Raw genomic sequence first — 25,501 nt, 5'->3', positions numbered from 1 at the left:
TAGGTCTTCCTTTATGTTACTTGGCCTTTTTCTCTTATTGCCTTTAATATTCTTTCTTTGTTTAGTACATTTGGTGTTTTGATTATTATGTGGCGGGAAGTATTTCTGTTCTGGTCCAGGCTGTTTGGAGTTCTATAGGCTTCTTGTATATTCATGGGCATCTCTCTCTTTAGGTTAGGGAAGTTTTCTTCCATATTTTTATTGAAGATATTTGCTGTCCCTTTAAGTTGTAAATCTTCACTCTCATCTATGCCTATAATCCTTAGGTTTGGTCTTCTCATTGTGTCCTGGATTTCCTGGATATTTTGGGTTACAAGCTTTTTGCAATTTGCATTTTCTTTAACTGTTGAGTCCATGGTTTCTATGGTATCTTCAGCATCTGAGATTCTTTCTTCTATCTCTTGTATTCTGTTGTTGATATTTGCATCTATGTCCCATGATTTCTTCCCAAGGCTTTCTATCTCCAAAGTTGTCTCCCTTTGAGTTTTCTTAGTTGTTTCTACTTCTGATTTTAGATCCTGGATGGTTTTGCTTAGCTCCTTTACTTGCTTGTTTGTGCTTTCCTGTAATTCTTTAAGAGATTTTTGTGTTTCCTCTTTCATGACCTCAGCCTGTTTACCAAAGTTCTCCTGTATTTCTTTAAGTGTTTTTTGCGTTTCCTCCTTATTGGCTTTTGTATTCTCCTGGTTTTCTTTCAATGATTTTTGTGTTTCCCTTGCAAGGGCTTTTAACTTTTGATCCATTTTCTCCTGAATTTCTTTAAGTATGTCTTTCATGTGTTCCTGTACCAGCATCATGGCCAGTGATTTTAAATCCAAATCTTGTTTTACTGGTGTGATTGGGTATCCAGGACATGCTGGTAAAACAGAATTGGGTTCAGATGTTGCCATATTGCCTTCATTTCTGTTAGTGACGTTCCTGCGTTTGCCTTTTGCCATCTAGTTCTCACTGGTGTTAGTTGGTCTTGTCAATGCTGGACTCACCAGTGCAAGCTGCCCCTTCCCAGGTGGCCTCTGGTGCACAGCTTACCTCCTGCACTGCCTCGAGACAGGGTGCTATTGCCCAGGCTGTTCAGACCCAGAAGCAGACACCTGAAGGCTCCTGCTGGGGCCTGCTGGATTCACCAGAGCACACCAACTCCTCCCTTCTGGCCCTCCCGGAAGCCCCTCTTGCCTCTTGCAGGATCTGGAGATGTGGTGTTGCTGCCCAGGCTGATCTGGATACAGAAGCAGAGAGGTCTGAGAGCTACAGCCAGAGGCCTCAGGACTGAAGCCTAAGCTCCATGTCACAGGAGCAAGCTGTGCTGTGCACTCCCAGACTGCCTCTGGGTGCACACCAGGTCTCCCACACTTCCTGGAGACCGAGTGCTGTGGCCCAGGCTGTTCAGATCCCAAAGCAGGCACCTGAAGGCTCCTTCTGGGGCCCGCTGGATTCACCGGAGCACACTGACTTCTCCCTGCTGGCCGCCCGGAAGCCCCTCTTGCCTCTTGCAGGACTTGGAGATGTGGTATTGCCACCTAGGCTGATCTGGGTCCGGAAGAGGAGAGGTCTGAGAGCTACAGCCAGAGGCCTCAGGACTGAAGCCTAAGCTCCGTGTCACGGGAGCAAGCTGTGCTGTGAGCTTCCAGACTGCCTCTGGGTGCACACCAGGTCTCCCGCCAATCTGTGGTTTTCTTAAAAGTTAAAAGATATCTGTCCAGGCCTTTCTAGCATTTCAAGTCTCTATTTAGAAGTTGAGTGTAATTCTGATAGGTGTGCCTCTTACTCTTGCAGCTTTTAATATACTTTCATTCTTCCTTAGATTTAGTGTTTTGATTATATGCTGGGGATATTTTCTATTCTGGTCCAGTCTAATGTATTTGTATGTTACTTAGCCTTTTCCTCTTGCAGCTTTTAATATTTTTCTTTGTTCTGTAGATTGGGTGTTTTGATTATTAAGTTGTGGAATGATTTTCTATTCTAGTCCAGTTGAATTTATGTTCTGTATGTTCATAGGTATCTCTTTCTTTAGGTTGGGGAAATTTTCTTCTGTGATCTTGATTAAAATATTGTCTTGCCCTTGGAGTTTGACTCATCAACTTCTTCTATTCTTAGGTTAGAGTTTTAATGATATCCCAGATTTCTGGGATCTTATCTTTCAGGAGAATTTTAGATTTAACATTTTCTTTGATTGATTTATCTATTTCTCCTATTGTATCTTCTACACCTGAGATTCCATTTACTTCTGTATTCTGTTAGTGATGCCTGTATCTGTTGTTTCTCTTCTCTTCTCTTGTGTTTCCATCTCCAGGATTCCCTCAGTTTGCATTGTCTTTATTGCTTCTATTTCCATGTTTAGAACGTTCACGAAGTTTTATTTCCTTCACCTTTTAATTGTATATTTTTGTATTTTTATTAGATATTTTCTTTATTTATATTTCAAATATTATCCCCTTTCCCAGTTCCCCTACCCCTGCTCCCAGAAACCACTATCCCATCTTCCCCCTGCATTTATCAGGGTGTTTCTCCACCCACCCCACTCCCACCTTCCACACCTTCACTTCCCCTACACTGGGGGATCTATGGAGCCTTCATAGGACCAAGGACTTCTCCTCCCATTGATGCCTGACAAGGCAATCCTCTGCAACATATGCAGCTGGAGCCATGTGTACTGTTGGTTCATGGCTTAGTCCCAGGGAGCTCTGGGGAATCTCATTTGGTGATAATGTTGTTCTTCCTATGAGGTTGCTAATCCCTTCAGCTCCTTCAGTCCTTTCTCTAACTCCTCCATTGTGGACCCCATGCTCAGTCCGATGGTTAGCTGTGAACTTCTACCTCTGTATTTGTAAGAGTCTGTGAGGGCCTTTCAGGAGATAGCCATATCAGGCTCCTTTCAGCACGTATTTCCTAGCATCAACAATAGTGTTGGGGGTTGGTGACTTAATAAGGATGAATCCCCAGGTGGGACAGTCCCTGGATGCCCTTTCCTTTACTCCCAAGGGATTTGTTTCCTCCTTAAAGACCTCTACATGTTTGATTGTATTTCCCTGTATTTCTTTAGAGAATTTCTTCATTTATTTCATTTTATTTTATTTTCTATATTCTTTGCTTACATTTCAAATGATTTTCCCTTTCCCAGTTCCCCCCTCCCCATAAGTCCCATAAGCCCTCTTCCCTCCACCCTTTTCCTAATAAACCCTTTCTCACTTCTCTGACCTGGTAATCCCCTACAATGCTGCATCAAGCCTTTCCAGGACCAGAGCCCTCTCTTTCCATCTTCTTGGGAATGATTTGATATGTGAGTTGTGCCTTTGGTATTCAGAGCTTCTGGACTAATATCCACTTATCAGTGACTGCATTTCATGTGTGTTCTTTTGTGAATGTGTTACCTCACTTAGGATTATATTTTCCAGTTCCAACCATTTGCCAAGAATTTCATGAATTCATTGTTTTTAATTGCTGAGTAGTATTCCATTGGGTAAATATACTACATTTTCTGTATCCATACCTCCGTTGGAGGGACATCTGGATTCTTTCCAGCTTCTGGCTATTATAAATAAGGCTGTTATGAACATAGTGGAGCATGTGTCCTTATTGCATGCCGGGAAATCCTCTGGATATATGACCAGGAGTGGTATAGTAGTGCCCTCCGGAAGTGTCATGCCCAGTTTTCTGAGGAACCACCAGATTGACTTCCACAGTGGTCCTACCAGCTTATAATCCCAATAGCAGTGAAGGAGTGTTCCTCTTTCTGCACATCCTCTCCAACACCTTCTGGCTCCTGAGTTTTTAATCTTAGCCATTCTGACTGGTGTGAGATGAAATATCGGAGTTGTTTTGGTTTTCATTTCCCTAATGACTAATGACTTTGAATATTTCTTAAGGTGTTTCTTAGCCATTCAAAGTTCTTCAAGTGAAAATTCTTTGTTTAGCTCTGTACCCCATTTTTAAATATGGTTACTTGGCTCTCTGGAGTCTACCTTCTTGAGTTCTTTCTATATCTTGGATATTACACCTCTGTTGGATGTATGATTGATAAAGACATTTTCCCAATTTGTTTGCTGCTGATTTGTCCTTTTGACAGTGTCCTTTGCCTTACAGAAACTTTGTAATTTTATGAGGTTCCATTTGCTAATTCTTGATCTTAGAGCATAACCTATTGGTGTTCTGTTCAGGAAATTTTCCCCTGTGCCCATGTGCTCGATGCTCTTCCCCAGTTTGTTTTCTATTAGTTTCAGTGTGACTGGTTTTAGGTGGAGGTCCTTGATCAATTTGGAGTGGAGCTTAGTAAAAGGAGATAAGAATAAATCAATTTGCATTCTTCTGCATGCTGACCTCCAGGTGAACCAGCACCATTTGTTGAAAAGGCTACCTTTTTTTCCACTGGATGGTTTCAGCTCCTTTATGGAAGATCAAGTGACCATAGGTGTGTGGGTTCATTTCTTGGTCTTCGATTCTATTCCATTAACTTACCTGCCTGTCACTGTACCAGCAGCATGCAGTTTTTAACATTGCTCTGTAATACTGCTTGAGGTCTGGGATACTGATTCCCAAATAAGTTCTTTAACTGTTGAGAATAGTTTTCGTTATCTTGGGTTTTTTGTTATTCCAGATGAATTTGAGAGTTGCTCTTTCTAACTCTATAAAGAACTGAGTTGGGATTTTGATGAGGATTGTATTGAATCTGTATATTGCTTTTGGCAAGATGGCCATTTTTCCTATATTAATCCTGCCAGTCCACGAGTTGGAAAATTTTTTACATTTTCTGAGGTTTTCTTAGATTTCCTTCTTCAGAGACCTGAAGTTCTTGTCATACAGACCTTTCACTTGTTTGGTTAGAGTCACAACAATAGACTTTATATTGTTAGTGGCTATTGAGAAGGGCTATCATTTCCCTAATTTCTTTCTGAGCCTGCTTATCCCTTGAGTATAGGAAGGCTACTGAATTGCTTGAGTTGATTTTATAACCAGCCACTTTGCTGAAGTTGTTTATCAGCTGTAGGAGTTCTCTAGTGGAGATTTTTGGGTCACTTAAGTATAGTATGATATCATCTGCAAATAGTGATAGTTTGACTTCTTCCTTTCTAATTTGTATCCCTTTGACCTCCTTATGTTTCCTAATTGCTCTAGCTAGAACTTCAAGTACTATATTGAAAAGATATGGAGAGAGGTGGCAGCCTTGTCTAGTCCCTGATTTTAGTGGGATTACTTCAAGTTTCTCCCCATTTAGTTTGACGCTGGCTACTAGTTTGCTGTATATTACTTTTACTATGTCAAGTTTTCGGCCTTGAATACCTGTTTTTTCCAAGACTTTTAGCATGAAAGGTTGCTGAATTTTGTCAAATGCTTTTTCAGCATGTAATGAAATGACCATGCAGGGTTTTTTCTTTTAGTTTGTTTATGTAGTGGATTGCATTGATGAATTTCTGTATATTGAGCCATCCTTGCATCCCTGGGTTGAAGCCTACTTGATCATGGTAGATCATTGTTTTGATGTGTTCTTGGATTCAGTTGGCAAGAATTTTATTGAGTATTTTTGCATTGATATTTATAAGGGAAATTGTTCTAAAGTTCTCTTTCTTTGTTGGATCTTTGTGTAGTTTTGGTATCAGCAAAATTGTGGCTTCTCAGAATGAGTTTGTTAGGGTGCCTTCAGTTTCTATTTTGTGGAATAGTTTGCAGAGTACTGGTGTAAGGTCTTCTTTGAAAGTCTGATAGAATTCTGCTCTAAAACCATCTGGTCCTGTGCTTTTTTTGGTTGGGAGACTGTCAATTACCACTTGTATTTCGTTAGGGGTTATGGGACCATTTAGATGCTCTATCTGATCCTTATTGAACTTTAGTAGTTGGTATCTCTCTAGTTGGTATCTGAAACTGTACAGTTCATCCAGATTTTCCAGTTGTGTTAACTATAGGCTTTTTTAGTAGGATCTGATTTTTTTTTTAATTTCCTCAGTTTCTGTTGTTATTTTCCCTTTTTATTTCTGATTTTGTCAGTTAGGAAACTATCTCTGTGCCCTCTGGTTAGTCTGGCTAATGGTTTATCTATCTTGTTGATTTTCTCAAAGATCCAGCTCCTAATTTTGTTGATTCTTTGTATAGTTCTTTTTTTCTCCTTGGTTGATTTCAGCCCTGAGTTTGATGATTTCCTGTCTTCTACTCCTCCTGGGTGTATTAGATTCTTTTTGTTCCAGGGCTTTCAGGTGTGCCATTAAGCTGCTAGTGTATGCTCTCTCCAGTTTCTTTTTGGGAGACACTCAGTGCTATGGGCTTTCCTCTTAGCACTGCCTTCATTGTGTCCCATAAATTTGGGAATGCTGTGCCTTCATTTTCATTAAATTCGAAGAACTCTTTGATTTCTTTATTTATTTCTTCCTTGACCAAGGTCTCATTGAGTAGAGTATTGTTCAGCTTCCATGTGTATGTGGGATTTCTGTTGTTTTTGTTGCTATTGAAGACCACTCTTACTTCATAGTAATCTGATAAGAGGTATGGGGTTAGTTCAATCTTATTATATCTGTTGAGTTCTGTCTTGTGACTAACTATATGGTCGATTTTGGAGAAGATACAATGAGGTGCTGTGAAAAAAAGTATATTCTTTTGCTTTAGAATGAAATGTAATATATAATCTGTTAAATCCAATTGGTCCAAAGCTTCAATTAGCTTCACTGTGTCCCTGTTTAGTTTCTGTTTCCATGATCGGTCCATTGAGCAGAGTGGAGTATTGAAGTCACACACAATTATTGTGTTAGGTGCAACGTGTTCTTTGATCTTTAGTAAAGTTTCTTTTATGAATGAGGGTGCCCTTGCATTTGGAGCATAGATGTTGAGAATAGAGAGTTCCTCTTGGTGGATTTTTCCTTTGACCAGTAAGAATTGTCCTTCCATGTCTCTTTTGATGACTCTAGGTTGAAAGTCAATTTTATCTGATATTAGAACGGCTACTCCATCTTGTTTCCTGAGACCATTTGCTTATAAAATTGTCTTCTAGCCTTTTATTCTGAGGTATACTTTGTCTTTGACACTGAGGTGTGTTTCCTGTATGGAGCAAAATGTAGGGTCCTGTATATGTATCCAGTCTGTTAGTCTATGTCTTTTTATTAGGGAATTGAGGCCACTGAGGTTAAGAGATATTAAGGAATAGTGATCAATACTTCCTGTTATTTTTGATGTTACTTTTATATTTGACTGGTTATCTTCTTTTGGGTTTGATGAAATGTTACTATCTTGACTTTTCCAGGGTGTAGTTTCCCTCCTTGTATTGGTGTTTTCCACCTATTATCCTTTGTAGGGCTTGATTTCTGGAAAGATATTGTGTAAATTTGGTTTTTTCATGAAATATCTTGGTGTCTTTACCTGTGGTGATTGAGAGTTTTGCTGGGTATAGTAGTCTTGGCTGGCATTTGTGTTCTCTTAGAGTCTGTATGAGATCTGCCCAGGATCTTCTAGCTTTCTTGGTCTCAGGTGAGAAGTCTGATGTAATTCTGATATGTCTTTCTTTATATGTTACTTGGCCTTTTTCTCTTACAGCTTTTAATATTCTTTCTTTGTTTAGTACATTTTGGGGGTTTGATTATTATGTGACAGGAGTTATTTCTTTTCTGGTCCAGTCTGTTTGGAGTTCTGAAGGCTTCTTGTATATTCACGGGCATCTCTCTCTTAAGGTTAGGGAAGTTTTCTTCCATAATTTTGTTGAAGATGTTTGCTGGCCCTTTAAGTTGGAAATTTTCACTCTCATATATACTTATAATATATGTTTGGTCTTCTCATTGTCCTGGATTTCCTGGATGTTTTGGGTTACAAGCTTTTTGCATTTTACATTTTCTTTAACTGTTGAGTCAATGGTTTCTATAGTATCTTTGGCATCTGAGATTCTTTCTTCTATCTCTTGCATTCTGTTGTTGATATTTGCATCTATGACCCCTGATTTCTTCCCAAAAATTTCTGTCTCCAAAATTGCCCCTTTGTGATTTCTTAGTCATTTCTACTTCTGTTTTTAGATCCTGAATTGGTTTGCTCAGTTCCTTCACTTGTTTGTGTTTTCCTATAGTTCTTTAAGAGATTTTTGTGATTCCTCTTTCAAGAGTTCTGCCAGTTGACCCAATTTCTCTTGCATTTCTTTAAGTGATTTTTGTGTTTCCTCTTTATTGGATTCTATCTGTTGACCCATATTCTCCTGAATTCCTTTAAGTGATTTTTGTGTTTCCTTCATAAGTGCTTCTCTCTTATTCATTTTCTCCTGCATTTCTTTAAGAGATTTATTTATGTCCTTCTTGTAATTCTCTAATATCATCATGATAAGTAATTTTAAATCCAAATCATGTTTGTGTGTGTGTGTGTGTGTGTGTGTGTGTGTGTGTGTGTGTGTGTGTGTTGGGGTATCCAGGACTTGCTTTTGTAGGAGAATTGGGTTCAAATGCTGCCATATTGCCTTGATTTCTGTTAGTAACATCCCTACATTTGCCTTTTGCCATCTGCTTATCTCTAGTATTAGTTGGTCCTGTTGTCAATGGCCAGTGCTTGAACCTCCTGTGGGCTTGTAAGGCTATTTGCACACCACTGGATATCTGGGTTTCTCCTGGAACAGATTGCTAATGGTCTGCCTTACTCTTGGGTGCCATTGGAGCCCTGGAGTGCCTTGCCCCAAGCAATGCTATACTCGTGTTGTCTCTGTGTACCTGGTATTGCCTGCCAGGTCTGCCCGGGAGCTAAGATGGCAGATGCTGCGAGGACCCCCTCCAAGTGCCAATTACTCTGCAGGGCAAATGTCCCAGGACAGGGCTGGCATACAGACAGCCTGCAGAGCTTCCCAGGTCTTGGACACATGCACAAGCCTGGCGGGCTGCGTCCTGAGTGATGTCAAACATGGCATACCTCTGTGTACCTGGTGTTGTCTGTCCAGTTTAACCAGGAGTGAAGATGGAGGATGCAGCAGGGACCCTTTCCAAGTGCCAATCACTCTGCAGGGCTTCATTTTTTTTCTTTAAAGGCCTCTATTATCTTTATAAAATTGGATGCAAGGTCATTTTATTTTCTTTTGGTTGTGTTAGGAGATTCCATGTTTGCTATAGAAGGATAGCTGTGTTCCGATCAGGTTATATTGTGCCGGTTCTTGTTAATTGTGTTCTTGTGCTATCTCTTATCCATCTGGCAGTTGCTAGATGTTCCTATTGTAGCACACTTTGGGTTGGGGTCTACCCTCGATGAAGCTGATGCAGCAGGTCTCTGGTACCTGCATAACATGGGGCTGAACAATGTAACTCCAGGGGCATTTCAAGTCCCCCAGCAGGTGGGTGTGCCCTGGAGACAGAAAGGGAACGTGCTTGTAGGGGAGAGGAAAGCAGGTAGAGAGATGGTTGAAGAATAAAGGCCCCATGGGAACAGTAAGCTGCTCAGGGCAGTGAGATGTAGCCCATGGGACTAGGTGGGCAGTAGCAATGGGTACAGGAATGAAAACTAACCTTTATGCTTCTTGCAAGCCAGTCTGGTGAAGGTGGGTGGAAACATACCCTGACTGTGTTAAGTTTCTTGATCTGTGTTGTTTCAGTCAGTCCCATCCATTTAACTCCAAATTCCATAATTTCATTTTCTTTATAGTAGAACACTGTCCACTGTGGCTTACCCATTAGTCAGTTTAATAGCTTTTAGGTGATTTCTATTTCCTAGCTATTGTGAATAGAGTGATTTTCACATGACTGAGAAGGTATCTGTTTAATAGGCTCTCATGTTCTATGGGCATGTGCCAAAACCAGTATAGCAGGCAATAAAACTGATCACTTTCAGATATTTTAGAATCCTCCACATTAGTTTCTATAGTGTCTACAACAGTTTTCAACCCTACTAACAGTAAATGGGGACAAAGTGGAATTTTTAACTGGTTCACTCTTCTATATAGTATCCAGAGCTACTATAAATTCATGTGTTTAACATCCATGCCATGGACAATAAGAAGCATTTTACTAAATTGCTTATTGTTTTCATGCTCTTTTATTCTTTCTGCTGCACTCTCTCATTAGCATATACTTTTATTTGACACCTTCTTTATTTTGCTTTATTTATATGATAGAAATTCCCTTTCTAGTATGTCTTTTGCAATGACAAGTAGGTGTTGGTATTTTAGGAGGTTACTTACACACATATACATCTCTCTTGTAACAGCATAGTCTCACATTTGTGTCTCATAACAGGATTATAGTAACAAACTTTAGCATTTCTCCTGAAGCACAAATGCCCAACTCCCATAGTATACTGAATTTCCAGAGTGACATCAAGAGTAACACATCATAAAGTCACAGCACATCAAAATACGCACAGTGATAAAAATAGTAAGAAAGTATGAAATAGTGTGAAAGGCCATAATATGTAATGTCAATTGTTGAAATGGCAAGAATATTAGATTGAGCCCTGGCTCAGACAGTTATTATATGGAATGGGCCCTTGTGTAATCTTATGGGCTATACTACAGGTCTTCCCAGTGTAAGGTTTTATCTACTGTGCACAAAGTTCCAGGACAAAGAGTCTGCTTGTTCTTATGCCTCAACTCCAATAATTTGACCTTACCACACAGTATACAACCCAAGATCATAGTCCAATTATTAAAGACAACAGTCCCCTTGAACACCTAGACCTAGAGGTGACCTAGAGGGTACTAAGTCAAAAGTCTTTAAGAATTATTAGAGTCTTAGAACTATCCCAAAACTCAAAGGAAACTTGGTTATGGTGTGCATCAAAATAATGATTTGTGTCACTGGACCAAAACACTTGGTTTGGTTTATGTCATTGGCTTTGTTGTTGTTAAATTGCCTGAGAATGGAGGACACTAATATTAATAATAAAGGGATGTGTACTTGATTCTCATAGTCACAGCCATTACACATCCTTTGCTTAGGGATATGTGCCTCCAATAAAATTGGCAGTGATGTAGGCAAATACTCAAGCCTGTCCAGTAAGTGCCTGTGTTTCAATTAGATGCTTATTCAGGTAACTGTCTCTAGTCTTGGCTTGTGTTCAGAGCTTGTTTCTCCACTAGTGGTATATCAATATTGTGAAAGGCTTGGCACTGAGCTGTCAACAAATCTCTCTGCTGTTCCCCTAGTTCTGGGGTCCAGCCTCATCACAAGTCAGGCATTATCAAGAACTAGGGATGCATGGTAGATGAATAAGAAGAAAGAAAATTGAGATACAAGCTGACAGGCTGTTCTTGCAGTAAAAGCTCCTGAACTTGGGAGTCAGAGTGCTGTCTAGACTTGGCTCATCCCCAGTCTTTTATTGGAATCATACAAGGAAGTAAGATTTCAAAGTTCAAAGGGGGTATGTAAATGCTTCTCTATTTTCCTATGCCAACATTTTCTTGTAATTCAGAGTAGTACAGATTTGAGAACATAAAAGGGGCATATAAAATCTCAAACATAAAAGTATTATACCAAGTACATTTTTTTTATATTTCCTGACCACCAGTCTCCAGTGAGGTTGAGGGAAGCAGTATTACAGTTACAAAGTCAATATCTTTCACATATGTGTGAGACAATACAGTTTTATAAAAGGGCAAACATGAGACCATACTGCCAACACTGCAGTCTTTGTAATTCTTTCTGGCTTCAACACGTGCACCATCTATTTAATTTTCCTAGCAGTACTAATTTTCTACATTTTAATTCTTCTTGTAGATATTTAAATCTATTTTCTTTTGGAATACAGTCCCATAGCAATGTGCTCTAAGGTGATCTTAAATATATAGCAAAGGACACACTCTTCTGCCAGTATCCCATTCTAGTCCTGGGCCCCACACCATAATCCTACAAGATCTCCAACCTGGTTCAAACATCCAGGACCCCATCTGCCTGTCTACAAAAACATTCTCACTTAACCTATATGGAGAATTCCAAGCAGGCTGCCACCATTTTTCCTGAACCCAAAGAACCCATTGCTGACTTTCTGGAAAATATCTGTATGTCATTCCATCCTCAGTATCATAATTAAAATGTCTTGCTTTTTATATAGAAATAAGAATAAGACTGGTTGAACTGCCATAAATTTACTCATGTCTGCCCAAGGCTCTACTTTTATTTTCACCTTGTGATTAATATATATCAAACCTTGCTAAGATGCTGATACTATCACCATATCCAATTTTACATTGGGTGCAATTTTCCAAAATTTGTAGAGTTTCCTCTACAGTTATATTTCTCTTGAATTATTGAACAGCTTTCATTTTTGTTTTATTGGTAATATCTATGTTCTGCATTTCAATTGGGCTCCTACTAGGTTTTGCCAAGTTACCAAATACTGCTTTAAACAAGAAAGGAGGAAAGAGAAGGAATAGTAAATATATAAGGATAAGGATAAGTGCTAAGTGGATATTAACCTAGAAATCTGGAATACCCAAAACATAATCCACACATCAAATGAGGTACAAGAAGAACGGAGGAGTGGCCCCTTGTTCTGAAAGACCCAGTGAAGCAGTATAGAGCAAAATCACAACAGGGAAGTGGGAAGGGTTGGGTGGGAAAACAGGGGGAGGGAAGGGGACTGATGGGACTTTCGGGGAGTGGGGGTCCAGAAAAGGGGAAATCATTTGAAATGTAAATAAATATAGCAAAGAAAAGAATATTTGCAGAGATGACATTACAAGGTGCTTACTCTAAAGAAGCAGGCCTTGGGGCCTCTCAGTACTCATACTGGGGCCCAAAAGAGGCCATGGCCTCACACTCTGAAACATGGTACCCAGGGAGGTTTTCCTTCCTTGTCATCAGGGGCCAAAGGCATCTCAAGCTTAATTTTGGATGTCTACAACACTCTAGTAGGTAAAATATTGCTCCTCCCTCAAACTTCCACACACCAACAGAGGATGGGTATTAGATAAAGATTTTTTGCTACTTTATTGGCTAATCAATGAACACTGATTTGGAGCTATTCAAGAGAGGTTCTGACCAACACTGAGCTTCACGAGGAAGATCTGGTACTGAGCTCCACTCAAAACAGACTTAAGTTTCTGTTGGTTCACCAGGCCTCTACTATATCTTTCTATACCATGCTGCTCAGAGTTAGGGAAAATATTACAAGCCATTCTTTGCATCTCCATTAATGTGCCCTGCATTGTAATTATACTACAATAAGAAACTTTGCTTTTTCACCCATTTCCTAATCTGTTGCTACTGAACATCTTCATGTAACTATGAGGTAACAGTAACTCAGGATCATACTGAGCCAAAATACTGTTCTACTTCTCATTTCTAACTTCAAATACACATCATGAAACATGGGGTGATAAATAAATCAATATTTAAAGTATTTAATTTTTAATTTTGCATGTGCTTGTGTAGTTTTGCTAATGTAACTACATATATCCAGCAGATAGGATGTCAAGGTCAAAAGAAAACTCTCAGGAGTTAAGTCTCCACCACTACTTTATGGAATCCAGAGGTTGAGCTCTGGTCATCAAGTTCCACATGAGATACTCTGCCCTTGAGCCAGCCCATGAGTATTTTGAAGAATGTCATGCCAGGACAGGAAAAAATGTACTGATTAAAAAACATTCAATAGAGCCAAAGAGAAACAAATGATGTTGGAATGTGAATGTTAAAAATATTAAATAGAAATGAATATGTAGCCCATTTTGCATAAAATCCTGTGGTCAATACCTAGAAGTACAAACATAAATGAGTTAAAATTTACAATCAGATAAGAGCTGTGTATTTGTTCAATAGTAATCTAATTATATAAATATGCACTTTAATATGCATTGCCTAATACAGAATATAAAGAGAGAGACTTGCAGTCCATTTAAATGTAAAGAACAACATAGTTTTCTAAGAGACTCATAAAACCTGTATTTCTTTTGATTTCCCTCACATAGTTGGAAGGTCAGGCCCTATTGCTGAGAGTTCAGTTCAGTTTAGACACAAAATCCAGAAATCACTTAGCTGTAAATGAGTTGAAGGCCTACGCCCTGAGAACTAGCTTTATGGGATGAAAAGGAACCATATAAACTTCCAGAGGATGGAAACAATCAACGATCCTCCCCAGCTATAATCACAATAATGACCCAGATATTGTGATAATCATAGTGGTAAATAATGGCACACATGCCATGGTGAAAACCAGTAGCTCTTTATTTGAACTTAAGATGAAATATAAAAAATATAATAAATAAAATAAAAAAAAAAAAAAACAAGAAGAAACTCATGCCTGACAATAAACCGGTAACCATCTACCAAGAGTTAGAAACGTTATTGATCTTGGAAGAAAACCCGCAACCTCAACTTTACTAAACCAGGATAATTCTTAATTCTATATGGTGAGTATACTCCTCACCCCTCATCAAGTAAGTTTCTCTTTTCAATAGAGAGGGACTGATATAGAAAAGCACCACTAATCAAAATGCAGTTAAGGAGACCAGTACCAATGAGTACATCTATAATGCAACTCTTGCACCTGAGGCTTTGGTCTCATTGCAAAAGAGATGGGATACAGTGTGGGGGAGGTGACACAAAGATTTAAGAACAAGAGGATCTAGGCATTTGTTGTGAGATTGTGTCTCAAGTAATATCAGAAGTTACACACATAATATCTCAACAAGATGACTAACTAAACATGAGCTGAACAAGGATAGCCACAATGAACATGCCAATCTGAATAAGGTGCAACCACGAGATCTAAACCCTGCACAAGAAAAAACAGACAACTAAGGACTGCTAAGAGTGGTAGAAATAGTTTTCCCTAGGAAAAACACACAAACTGATAATACAATACAACAGTATCAGGTATTAAAAACAAGTAACATAGGCTAAGCACAATATACTTGGGAATATATATGCATATATGTATATGTAACAATAATTTTGGATGAAAGTTGCATGATTGATGTAAAAAATAGATGTGAAAGAGTTTGGAGGGAAGAAATGGAAGGGAAAATATTTTATTAAATATTAATCTAAGTAATAATCTCAAAATGAAAGAAAAACAAAGTAATTATAAAAACATAAAAATGACACCAGTTAGTTATTTGAAAATAAAACCATTTCAGCTAACAATGATGGACAAAGATATATAATTCTAAAAAAAGGTGTGTTTTTCATATTTAGTGAATAATTCCCAATATGCAATACAGGGAGTAATTCAGACAAATAACAATGGTAGAGTTGGTCATGAATCTCTGGCAGTCAAATACAAAACATGATTACTCAATTGTTGAGAGCAAGGAAAACTGGTCCTTTGCTGAAGTGTAGGTAATTTAATGTACATTATGCTATGATTTATAAGATGAATGTAAGGAGAAAGGTCATAAAATCCCATACAAGTGGTATGTGTATTTTAGAGTCAATATATAAGACCAACAATATGATAATGGTTCACAAATATTTGGTGAGTAAGGAACAGAAAACAAAAAGCATAGATCAATAACAATGAGTAACATAAATGTAAGATGAAGCTAATTTTCTATGGCTGTAATGAGACACCATGAAGAAAACATTTAATTGAGGTACTCATAGTTTTATGGTGTTATGGTACATGACCACCATGGGAGGGAGCATGGCAGCAGGAAACCATGACACTGGAGTAGTAGATGAGAGCTTACATCTGATACACAAGTATAAAGCAGAGAAAGAGAAAAAGACCCAGAATAGCGAAAAGTATTCTCAACAGTAAAAGAATTTCTGGAGGAATCAGTATCCCAGAACTCAAGCAGTAGTACAGAGCAACAGTATTAAAAACTGCATGGTACAGTGACAGGCAATTATATCAATGGAATGGATTTGAAGATCCATAAATGAAGCCACACACCTATGATCATGTGATTTTTGACAAAGGAGCTAAAACCATCCAGCAGAAAAATGACAGCATTTTCAACAAATGGCGCAGGTTCAACTGGAGGTCAGGATGTAGAAGAATGCAAATTGATCATTCTTATCTCCTCGCACAAAGCTTAAGTACAATTGGATCAAGGACATATAAAACTACCCTATAGAGGGCTAATATCCAAAATATGCAAAGAACTCAAGAAATTAGACTCCAGAGAACTAAATAACTCTATTAAAATAGATACAGAAATAAATAAAGAATTCACAACTGAGGAAATCCAAATTCCTGAGAAGCACCTGAAGAAGTGTTCAACATCCTTAGTCATCAGGGAAATAATAAAAAAATTCAATTGATCCAATTAAGAACAAAAGAAAACTGTAATGCAAAAGGTCAAAATATTGAATAGGAATGAGAATATAGCTCACTTAGCATGAGAGCCTATGCAAAATATACAGATGTACAAACATACATGCATGAAAGTTAAGCCGATAAGAGCTGTGTATTTCTTCAATAATATTCTACCTATATAAATATATACTTAAATATGCATTGTTTAATGCAAAAACTAAATAGAGAATTGAATTCAATTCATTTAAATACAAAGCTCAACAGAAGTCTAAAAGACTGCTATACCATAGGGGATTTTTTTTTGATTTTCCTCCTAGAGGTGAAAGGTAAGTGTTGGATCTATGCTCCAGGCCAGGTGTGACCATGAAGTAACACCATGGATTGAGTCTCATGTCGGAGGTTTGTTTGGGGAGGTAGAAGCTGATACAGAGGCAGCCTCTGATGGAGGTAGAGGAAAAAAGAGGTGGGAGGATTAATGGGGCCTTTTTATCAAGGAATGTAGTGTATGTAAAGGAGGACATGTGAAGTAAGACAACCTTGGGAGTGGGTTGTCTCTAGGCAGCTAATGATGACATGGTCTGTTGTCTCTGGACCCATTAGGCTGGCCATGGAGTAGCAGGTTGCTAATAGTAAGACCCTATTGCTCAGAACTTTATTTAGACACAGAGCAAAATACCAATGAGTACATCTATAATGTAATTTCTGCATCTAAGGCTTTGGTAGCATTGCAGAAGAGGTGACATGGGAGAGTTGGCAGAAAAATTTTAAAATCAAGAGGATCTTGATGTTTGCTATGAGGTTGTATCTCCAACTAATATCAGAATCTGCACACATAAACTCTCACTAACATGAATCCCCAAATAAAAGCTGAACAAGGACAGCAAAAATAGACATGTTAAATTGGATGCCGATCAGAACATGAGACCTCATCCTTACATGAGAAATAACAGGCAACTGAGAAATGCTGAGAGAGGGGGAAAGTTTTCTACTAGGAAAATATACCAAATGGTTATACAATACAAAACTGTCAGTTATAAAAATAAGTTGCATAGATTGAGCACAGACATACTATATATACACATACACATAGATAGATAGATAGATAGATAGATAGATAGATAGATAGATAGATAGATAGACGGACAGACGGACGGACAGAGAGACAGACAGATGGACAGAGAGACAGACGGACGGACGGACAGACGGACGGACAGACAGACAGACAGACAGACACACAGACAGACAGACAGACAGACAGACAGACAGACAGACAGACAGACAGACAGACAGATAGATAGATAGATAGATAGATAGATAGATGGATGGATGGACAAAATTAGTGATAGGAGTGGCATAATTAATGTGAAAATACAAGGCATGAGATATGGAAATGTTTGAAGACAGGAAAGGGGAGGGAAATTATGCTATTATATAATTATTTCAAACACAAAGCAAAACAAAACAAAACAAATTTAAAGACCTACAAATGGCACCAGATGGCTATTTGAAAGAAAAGTCATATCAACTTAAAATTAATTTATAGTCAAGTAATATCATTGAAAAAATGACATATTTTTAAAGTTTATTGAATAATTATTCCCAAGAGTTAAGGCAGAGGAATGACCCAGATACAGAACGATGCAGGAATTAGTCATGATACTTTGGTAGTCACATACAGAACAAGGACTCCTGGTCATATGCTGTAGTATAGGTGATTTAATGTTCATTATGCTATGTTAGATAGGATGAATGAAAGGAGGAAAAAGTCACACAATCTCACAAGTAGAAAGAATCGTTTAGTCAATATATACAGAACAACTACATGATAAGTGTTTGGTGAAACTTACTTTGGTGAGTAAGGGAAAGAAAAAAGCATAGATTAATAATATTAAGCAACATAAATGTAAGATGAAGTAAATTTTAGTTGTTTTTCCACGGATGTCATGAGACACCATGACCAAGGCAACTTATAAAAGTAAATGGTGAATCTGGGAACTCATAGTTCCAAAATGTTATAGCACATAACCATTTTGAGAAAGACAATAGCAACAGACAATCATGGTACTGGAATAGGAGGTGACAGCTTACATCTGATGCACAAGCATGAAGAAGAGAGAAAGGGAGAGAGAGACAGAGACAGGACAGAGGCATACAGAGACAGACAGAGACAGAGATTTACAGAGACAGAGACATATACTTACAGAGACAGACAGAGACAGAGGGATAGAGAAAAAAATACAGCAACTGACAGACAGAGACAGAAAGAGATAGAGAGATAGTGAGAGTGTCAACTGGGAGTGGCACCACTTTTAAACCTCAAAAGCCCATCCCAAATGACATTCCTCCTTCAAGAAGGCCTCTTTCCCAAAACGTTAACCAATTTTGGACTTTTTGTTCAAATACATGAGAACATTTGGGCCATTCTCATTCAAATCTGCAGATTCACACATTGGCCTCCACAGACTTGTAACCATATCATAATGGAAAATGCATTCAGTCCCACTTCAAAAGTCTCCATCATCTATCACAGTCTCATGGCTAGCTAATCATCCAAAATTTTTGCTAAGACTTAAGGCAATCTGTTAATTGTAGTCCCTGGTCAAATCAAAGGCGATAAATGTTTCCAACATGTAAAGGCACAGATCATACATCACCATTCCAAAACAGAGGAATGGGACATTATGTGGTAACACTGGGCCAAAGCAAAATCAAACTCCAATAAGACAAACGCTAAGTCCTGTAGATCCATGTCTTGGTGAAAAAAGGCTGAGATGACTCTACTTTCAGCTTTGCTCCTGCAGCACACTTCTCTCGTGTTGGTTTCACTCTTTTTTTATTTAATTATTTGTTGATGTGTGTATGTATGTGTGTATTATGTACGAACATATGTACATATGGCATGTGTTTATTTATTTATTTATTTATTTATTTATTTATTTATTTATTTATTCATTTTACAATCCAGATTTTATAACCCTCTTTGTCTATCTTCTCACTTCCTTATCCCATACCTCTTCTACATTCCCTGTCCCAGAAAGAATGTACCCACCACACACCTCCAAACTAACCAGACCTCTAAACTCCCTGGAGCTTCCTGTCTCTTGAGGATTATAGATGCCATCTTTTCTCACTGAAGCCAGACCAGGAAGTCCTCTGCTCTATATGTGTTGGGGGCCTCATTTCAGCTAGTGTATGCTGCCTGGTTGGTGGTCTGGTGTTTGATAGATATTTGGGGGTCCAGATTAATTGAGACTGCTGGTTCTCCTCCATGGTCACCCTCCTCCAGTGTTTCTTCCAGCTTTACCCTAATTCAACCACAGAGATCAACAGCATCTGTCCATTGGTTGAATGCAAATATCTACATCAGACTCTCTCAGCTGCTTGTTGGGTTTTTTGGAGGGCACTTATGATAGGTCTGTTTTTATGAGCACTCCTTAGCCTCAATAATAGTGTCAGGTCTTGGAACCTCCCCCTCACCTGGAAGCCACTTTGGGCCTGTTGCTGGACTATCTTACCTCAGGCTCCTCTCCATTTCCATCTCTGCAGTTCTTTTAGACAGGAACAATTATGGGTCAGAATTTTGACTGTGGGATGGCAACCCCATTCCCCACTTGATGCTCTGTCTTTCTACTGGAGGTAGGCTCTACAAGTTCCCTCTCCCCACTGTAGGGCATTCCATATAAAGGCCCTCCCTTTGAGTCCTGAGAGTCTCTCACCTCTCAGGTCTCTGGTATATTCTAGAGGGTCCCCCAACCTCCTGCTTCCTGAGGTTGCCCATTTCCATGCTTTCTTCTCGACCTCAGCATTTCAGTCTCTTTCCCCCACCCAATACCAGATCATGTTCCCCCTATACCCTCACCCCTATCCACTGCTCCTCCCAGGTCCCTCTCTGTTTTCCCCTTTATTTCTTCTCCTTTCGAAGTGAGACTTAGGTGTCCTCACTTGGACCATTCAGCTTGTTGAACTTTTTTGAATTCTATAGACTGTATTCATTTCACCACATGTATTTGAGTTTCCATATTTCACTCTAAATTTTGTTTAGAACAGAAATATGAACCATACTAACTCCTGAAACAGAGTGCTGACTGAAGGAAATGGAAATGAAGAGAAATAAAAGTTATTTTGTGACTTGATTAATTCTGACTCCTGTAGCCACACTAAATTATAAAAATTTGTTGAACTCTCTCCATATCCAGATTCGGCTGGGAGAAAACTGATCTCCCAAAAGTGCTGACATACCTCTGAGTACAGGTAGGACCACCACTTCTGCTCTGAGGGACCTTCTTGGAAACCTCAGGAGAGGGGAACTGAGGAGCAGCCTGGGATAGGATCCTTGTAGGTTCCATTTGTGCCGGGAATTGAACGTCTGCTACGGCTCTCTATACCCAGATCCTGCCAGGAGAGAGCTTGTCTCCTGTGAGTTTTGACACACATATGAGAACAGGTAGAACCACAACTTCTACAACCCAGAGCCCTGAAATATTGGAACCGAGGAGCAGCCTGGGACATGATCCTACCAGTTTCCATCTGCACCTGGAGCTGAACCTTTGCTACAGCCCTCCAAACCTAGATCCCACTGTGGGAGAGCTGGTCTCCAAGGAGTGCTTACACACAGAATTACAGAAGGGACAAGCCACAGTCAGAGACAGCAAAACCAGCTAAAACAGAGATAACCAGATGGTAAAAGTCAAGGGTAAGAGTTTAAGCAAGAGAAACCAAGGCTATTGGCATCATCAGAACCAAGCTCACCCATCACAGCAATCCATAGATATGACAACACAAGAAAAGCAAGACTCTGACATAAAATCACATCTGATGGTGATGATAGAGGACTTAAAGAAGGACATAAATGACTCACTTAAAGAAATACAGGAGAACACAGGTAAACAGGTAGAAGCCCTTAAAAGAGAGTGAAGATTCTAGACTTGAAGGGCAATTATCTTCAACAAAATGATAGAAGAAAATTTCCCGAACCATATTAAAAATGGGGTACAGGATTAAACAAAGAATTCTCAGTTGAGGAATACCAGATGGCTGAGAAACATATAATGAAATATTCAACATCTTTAATCATCAGGGGAATACAAATGAACCCAACTCTAAGATTCCACCTCACACCAGTCATAATGGCTAGGATCAAAAACACAGGGCACAACAAATGCTAGAGAGGATGTGGAGGAAGGTGAACATGCCTACATTGCTGGTGGGATTTCAAGCTGGTAAAACCATTCTGGAAATCTGTTTGGCCATTCATCAGAAAACTGGACATAGTACTACCTGAGAACCCAGCTATACCACTCCTGGACATATACTCAGAAGATGCTTCAACATGTAATAAGGACACATGTTCCACTATGTTCATAGCAGCCTTATTTGTAATAGCCAGAATCTAGAAAGAGCCCAGATGTTCCTCAACAGAAGAATGGAAACAGACAATATGTTACATTTACATAATCGAATACTATCCAGCTATTAAAAACAATAAATATATGAAATTCTTGGTCAAATGGATGGAACAAGAAAATATCATCCTGTGTGAAGTAACCCAATCACAAAAGAACACACATGGTATGTACTCACTGATAAGTGGCTATTAGCCCAAAAGCTCAGAATACCCAAGATACAACTCACAGACCACAGGAAGCACAAGAAGAAGGAAGAGAAAAGTGGGGATATTAAGATTCCTCTTAGAAGGTGGATCAAAATGCCCATGGCCCACAGTCAACCAATAGATTGAGCATAGGGTCCCAAATGGAGGAGTTAGAAATAGGACCCAAGGAGCTGAAGAGTTTTGCAGCCCCATAGGAAGAACAATAATATGTACCAACATGTAGCCAGAGAGCTCCAAGGGACTAAACCTCCAACCAAAGAATACACATGGAGGGACCCATGACTGTAGCTACACATGTAGCAGGGGATGGTCTTTTCAGGCATTAATGTGAGGAGAGGCCTTTGGTCCTATGAAGGCTTAATGCCCCAGTGTAGGGAAATTCCAGGTCAGGAAAGTGAGAAGGGGGTTGGTAATCAGAGGAAGGGGGTGGGATAGGGAGGTTTTAGAGGAGTAACAAAGAAAGGGGATACCATTTAAATTTAAATAATGAAAATATCTAATAAAATAAAACTTGAAGGCATTGTGCAGAAAAACACAAAAGTCCGACTCTTTCCACATTCATGTGGACATGGATGTTGATGGATCTCATTGCAAAACATATGTGCACTTATCCAATTTTAAAAATTAGAGACAGTGAATTTGTTGTCCAGAGTGAGTACTCATTTGGATGAAGAAAGATTTAACAGTCTTCCTTTGAGAAGGTTTATTTTTTACTAAATAATTTATAAACCTGGAGAAATTAATAAGGACTATGATATTAAACTGTATGTATTTAAGTCTTAAACACTGAGAAGGGTGTTTAAAAAGAATATTTGCAAGATACAACATTTGTGAAAGCATTATAAATTTCAGTGACTACTGCCCTTCCTTATACTTCCATTTGCCTTGTAATTAAGGAGAGTTTGTCAACAGTAGGAGCAGTTCTCTACCACAGAACACTTACACAAGGAGTCCCATCAAAAGAAGATTGTAAAGCCCTAAGTAACACAGCTTCAGAAATGCCACAGTCAGTATTTGTATGACAAGACCCATTTCTCTCAACTTTTACAAAAATTACTGCTGTAATTAACCAATTGAAGATGAGGTAACAAACTGAAGAAGGTTGCAAAAATGGTCCACGCTGATAAGAAAAATGTTTCCCCCAAAACCTTTTATCGTTCAAGCAGCTCTCAGCTGCTGCTCTGAACTCTTTCCAGTTCTTCAGGGTGCTCCAAAGCATTGTTATCTACACATTCTTCCTCCTCAGGGATGTCCTGCATGGCTCTCTGCAGAAGTAGCTTCAGAGTCTTCCTTCTGAACCTTCGGCGCCTAATAGAGCCAACGAGGAAGTAAATGATGGGGTTGGTGCAGCTGTTAACACAGGATAGGAATTGTGTATCATAAAAAACATCACAATTGTTAATGTAATGTAAATCACCAACCCATAGATAGAGTAGCCAATAGACCTCAAAGGGAAGACCAAAGATCAGGAAGACCAACACTGTGAATGCAATGGTTACATAAAGCCTGGTCACAGGAATTCGCTGTGAGCCACAGAAGATCCTGACAAGCAGGGTGAGGTTCGACCCAATGAGAACAACAAATGAAGCAATTAACCATACACTAGTGATGACATCAGAAGCTAGACACCAATAAATGTCAAAACTATTAAACAGTAAGCCACATGCCATCCCTTCCAGGAGACCCGACAACAGGGACATAGCCCAAAGCACAAAACATGTGATAGCTGATGTGCGTTTTGAACGATTACAGTGATACCAGATGGGCCATATTACAGACAAGCAGCGTTCAATACTAATGGTGCTGAGAATGCTCAGACCAGAAAGATAAAAAAATATTCTCAAAACATAAAAAACCAAAGGGATTTCAAGAAAAATCGAGTAAAGAAAGTAAATGGCAAAAAGAAGGGAAAACACAAACTGAGAGCACAGGAAGAGAAAGTCAGCCATAGCCAGGTTGAAGATGTAGACAGAGAAGGCATTCCTATGCATACGTATGCCCAGAAGCCACATCACTTTGGCATTGAGTCCCATCCCAAGCAGGGAAATGATGATGGAAAGCACACTTATGGCTTGGATCTTGACTTTGCAATATGAAGAATCAGTGTAGTAGCTTCCATTCAGCATTGTGATGTTAGTTTTCAAGGCTGAGATGCTTAGATTCTTGCTTAGGAAATCTCCACTCATGTTCCTAAAAATATAACAAAATAAAAATACATGAGCACATGCTGTGGACTCTCTGATTCAGGAACACACAGCTCTGTGGTAATGCCTGACCTGGTTCATAAGTAGGAGAAACAGAACTCTAGAAGTTAAGTAATATATTTATACCAGTATTTCTGGAGGCTTTATTAATTTAATTTTCTGGAGCATTAATTTAAATGATCTTGGTATTTTGGGGGGGCAGTCTATAGCCTGTGACTTTTAATGGTATGAGAGTAGTTGATGACATCTACATAGAAACTCAGCATCTCATACTGTGTCAGAATGAAGCACAACTCTGAACCTAGCTTTCTTATTTTCATGAGGAAGGTTCTTTCCACTGCAGGAACTCAGAAGCCAGAAGCATATCAAACAGCTCCTCCTAGTCTGGGCAGGGTGAGAAGTCATCAATTGTGAAAAAATAAAAATCGTGAATGGAATGCCAAGTCATACTAAGACCAGTTTGAAAATAACCAGACCTATATGCTAGTATGACTTAGTCTCTATTTCAGATTCGAACTTAAAAGAATAAAAGACTTTGAGGATATTAAGCAGTTTTCTATTGTCTGTTGCTACAACACATGTGTACATTTCTCTATGGAGACACAGTAGGTAATTGAAAATGTTCACTGATTTATCATTATTCATGAATTATATACTTGCTTTCTCCCTCATTCTCTCTCTCTCTCCATTATATGTGGATATATATATATATATATATATCACAAATAAGTTACATTTGTATTATCAAAGAAGGATAAGAAAACTAAATTAAAGAAATGGCCTTTTACACAAGAAGACTGCTGTGACTGGATGACCTAAGAGATGGATTATAAATAAAGTGGAATTTGCAAGAAGTTCTCAGTTTTTCTTTTTTATATAGTTGTTTAGTTTATATACATAACTATTCATTGTACTCTACAAATGGTAACATTTTAAAACTAATATTGGTGATACTTGAAAATTCAATCTGCACTAGATTTTAAATAGCATCTATAGACTTATTCTTTTTGAGCCCTAAGGACTAAGTTCAATGATTCATTGATGATCACCTGATTTTCTCCCATAAGAATTACAAGCTGCCTTTTTAAGTTATAGCTCCAATTATGAGATAAATTGTATACATTTTACTTTTTAAATTAAACACAAGAAAGAATGCAAAAACAAGAGTGGCTTTTGAATGAGGTTAAATTTATTTCATATCAGTCTCTAAAATGTCAGCTAAGTAGCAGAAAACTGACAGAAGAACCCTGTACATTGTTTGTGGCCTGTACAGAAGACTGGGCTTTATTTAGTGGCTTGATTTCCCTGGCTTGCTCAGGGGAACTCAGAAAAATCATTGCCCTTATACTGTGCTTACTTTTTACAAAGGATTCACTGAACAGACTTAACTTGATGAAGGAAATGATGAAGAATAGGCCTAATGCAGGTGTAAAGTGTCTTCCAAATCTAGAGATGGTTAATCAGATTTTAATTTAAGCAGACACACTTAATACTTTATAACTATTTTTCATTTAAGTGTGGATATCTATGGTCTGCTTCATATGGTGCTTTGCAATAA

General features: G+C 38.7%; 1 protein-coding gene across 2 annotated transcripts in view; it reads right to left on the bottom strand.

Annotated features, from left to right (window-relative positions):
• Positions 1-22,315: 22,315 nt before the first annotated feature.
• Positions 22,316-25,501, bottom strand: part of LOC127668465 (mas-related G-protein coupled receptor member B2-like) — a 217,801-nt gene continuing 214,615 nt past the window's right edge. For both annotated transcript variants that reach the window (XM_052162121.1, XM_052162125.1), the window contains exon 2: positions 22,316-23,929. In XM_052162121.1, coding sequence (XP_052018081.1) covers positions 22,909-23,925 — 1,017 coding nt within the window. In that variant the 5' untranslated portion in view covers positions 23,926-23,929 and the 3' untranslated portion in view covers positions 22,316-22,908. The remainder of the gene's footprint in view (positions 23,930-25,501) is intronic.

This window comes from Apodemus sylvaticus, chromosome 1 (genome assembly GCF_947179515.1).
Source record: "Apodemus sylvaticus chromosome 1, mApoSyl1.1, whole genome shotgun sequence".
In the NCBI taxonomy this organism is placed as follows: Eukaryota; Metazoa; Chordata; class Mammalia; order Rodentia; family Muridae; genus Apodemus; species Apodemus sylvaticus.
This window is presented reverse-complemented; position numbering and strand designations above follow the sequence as displayed.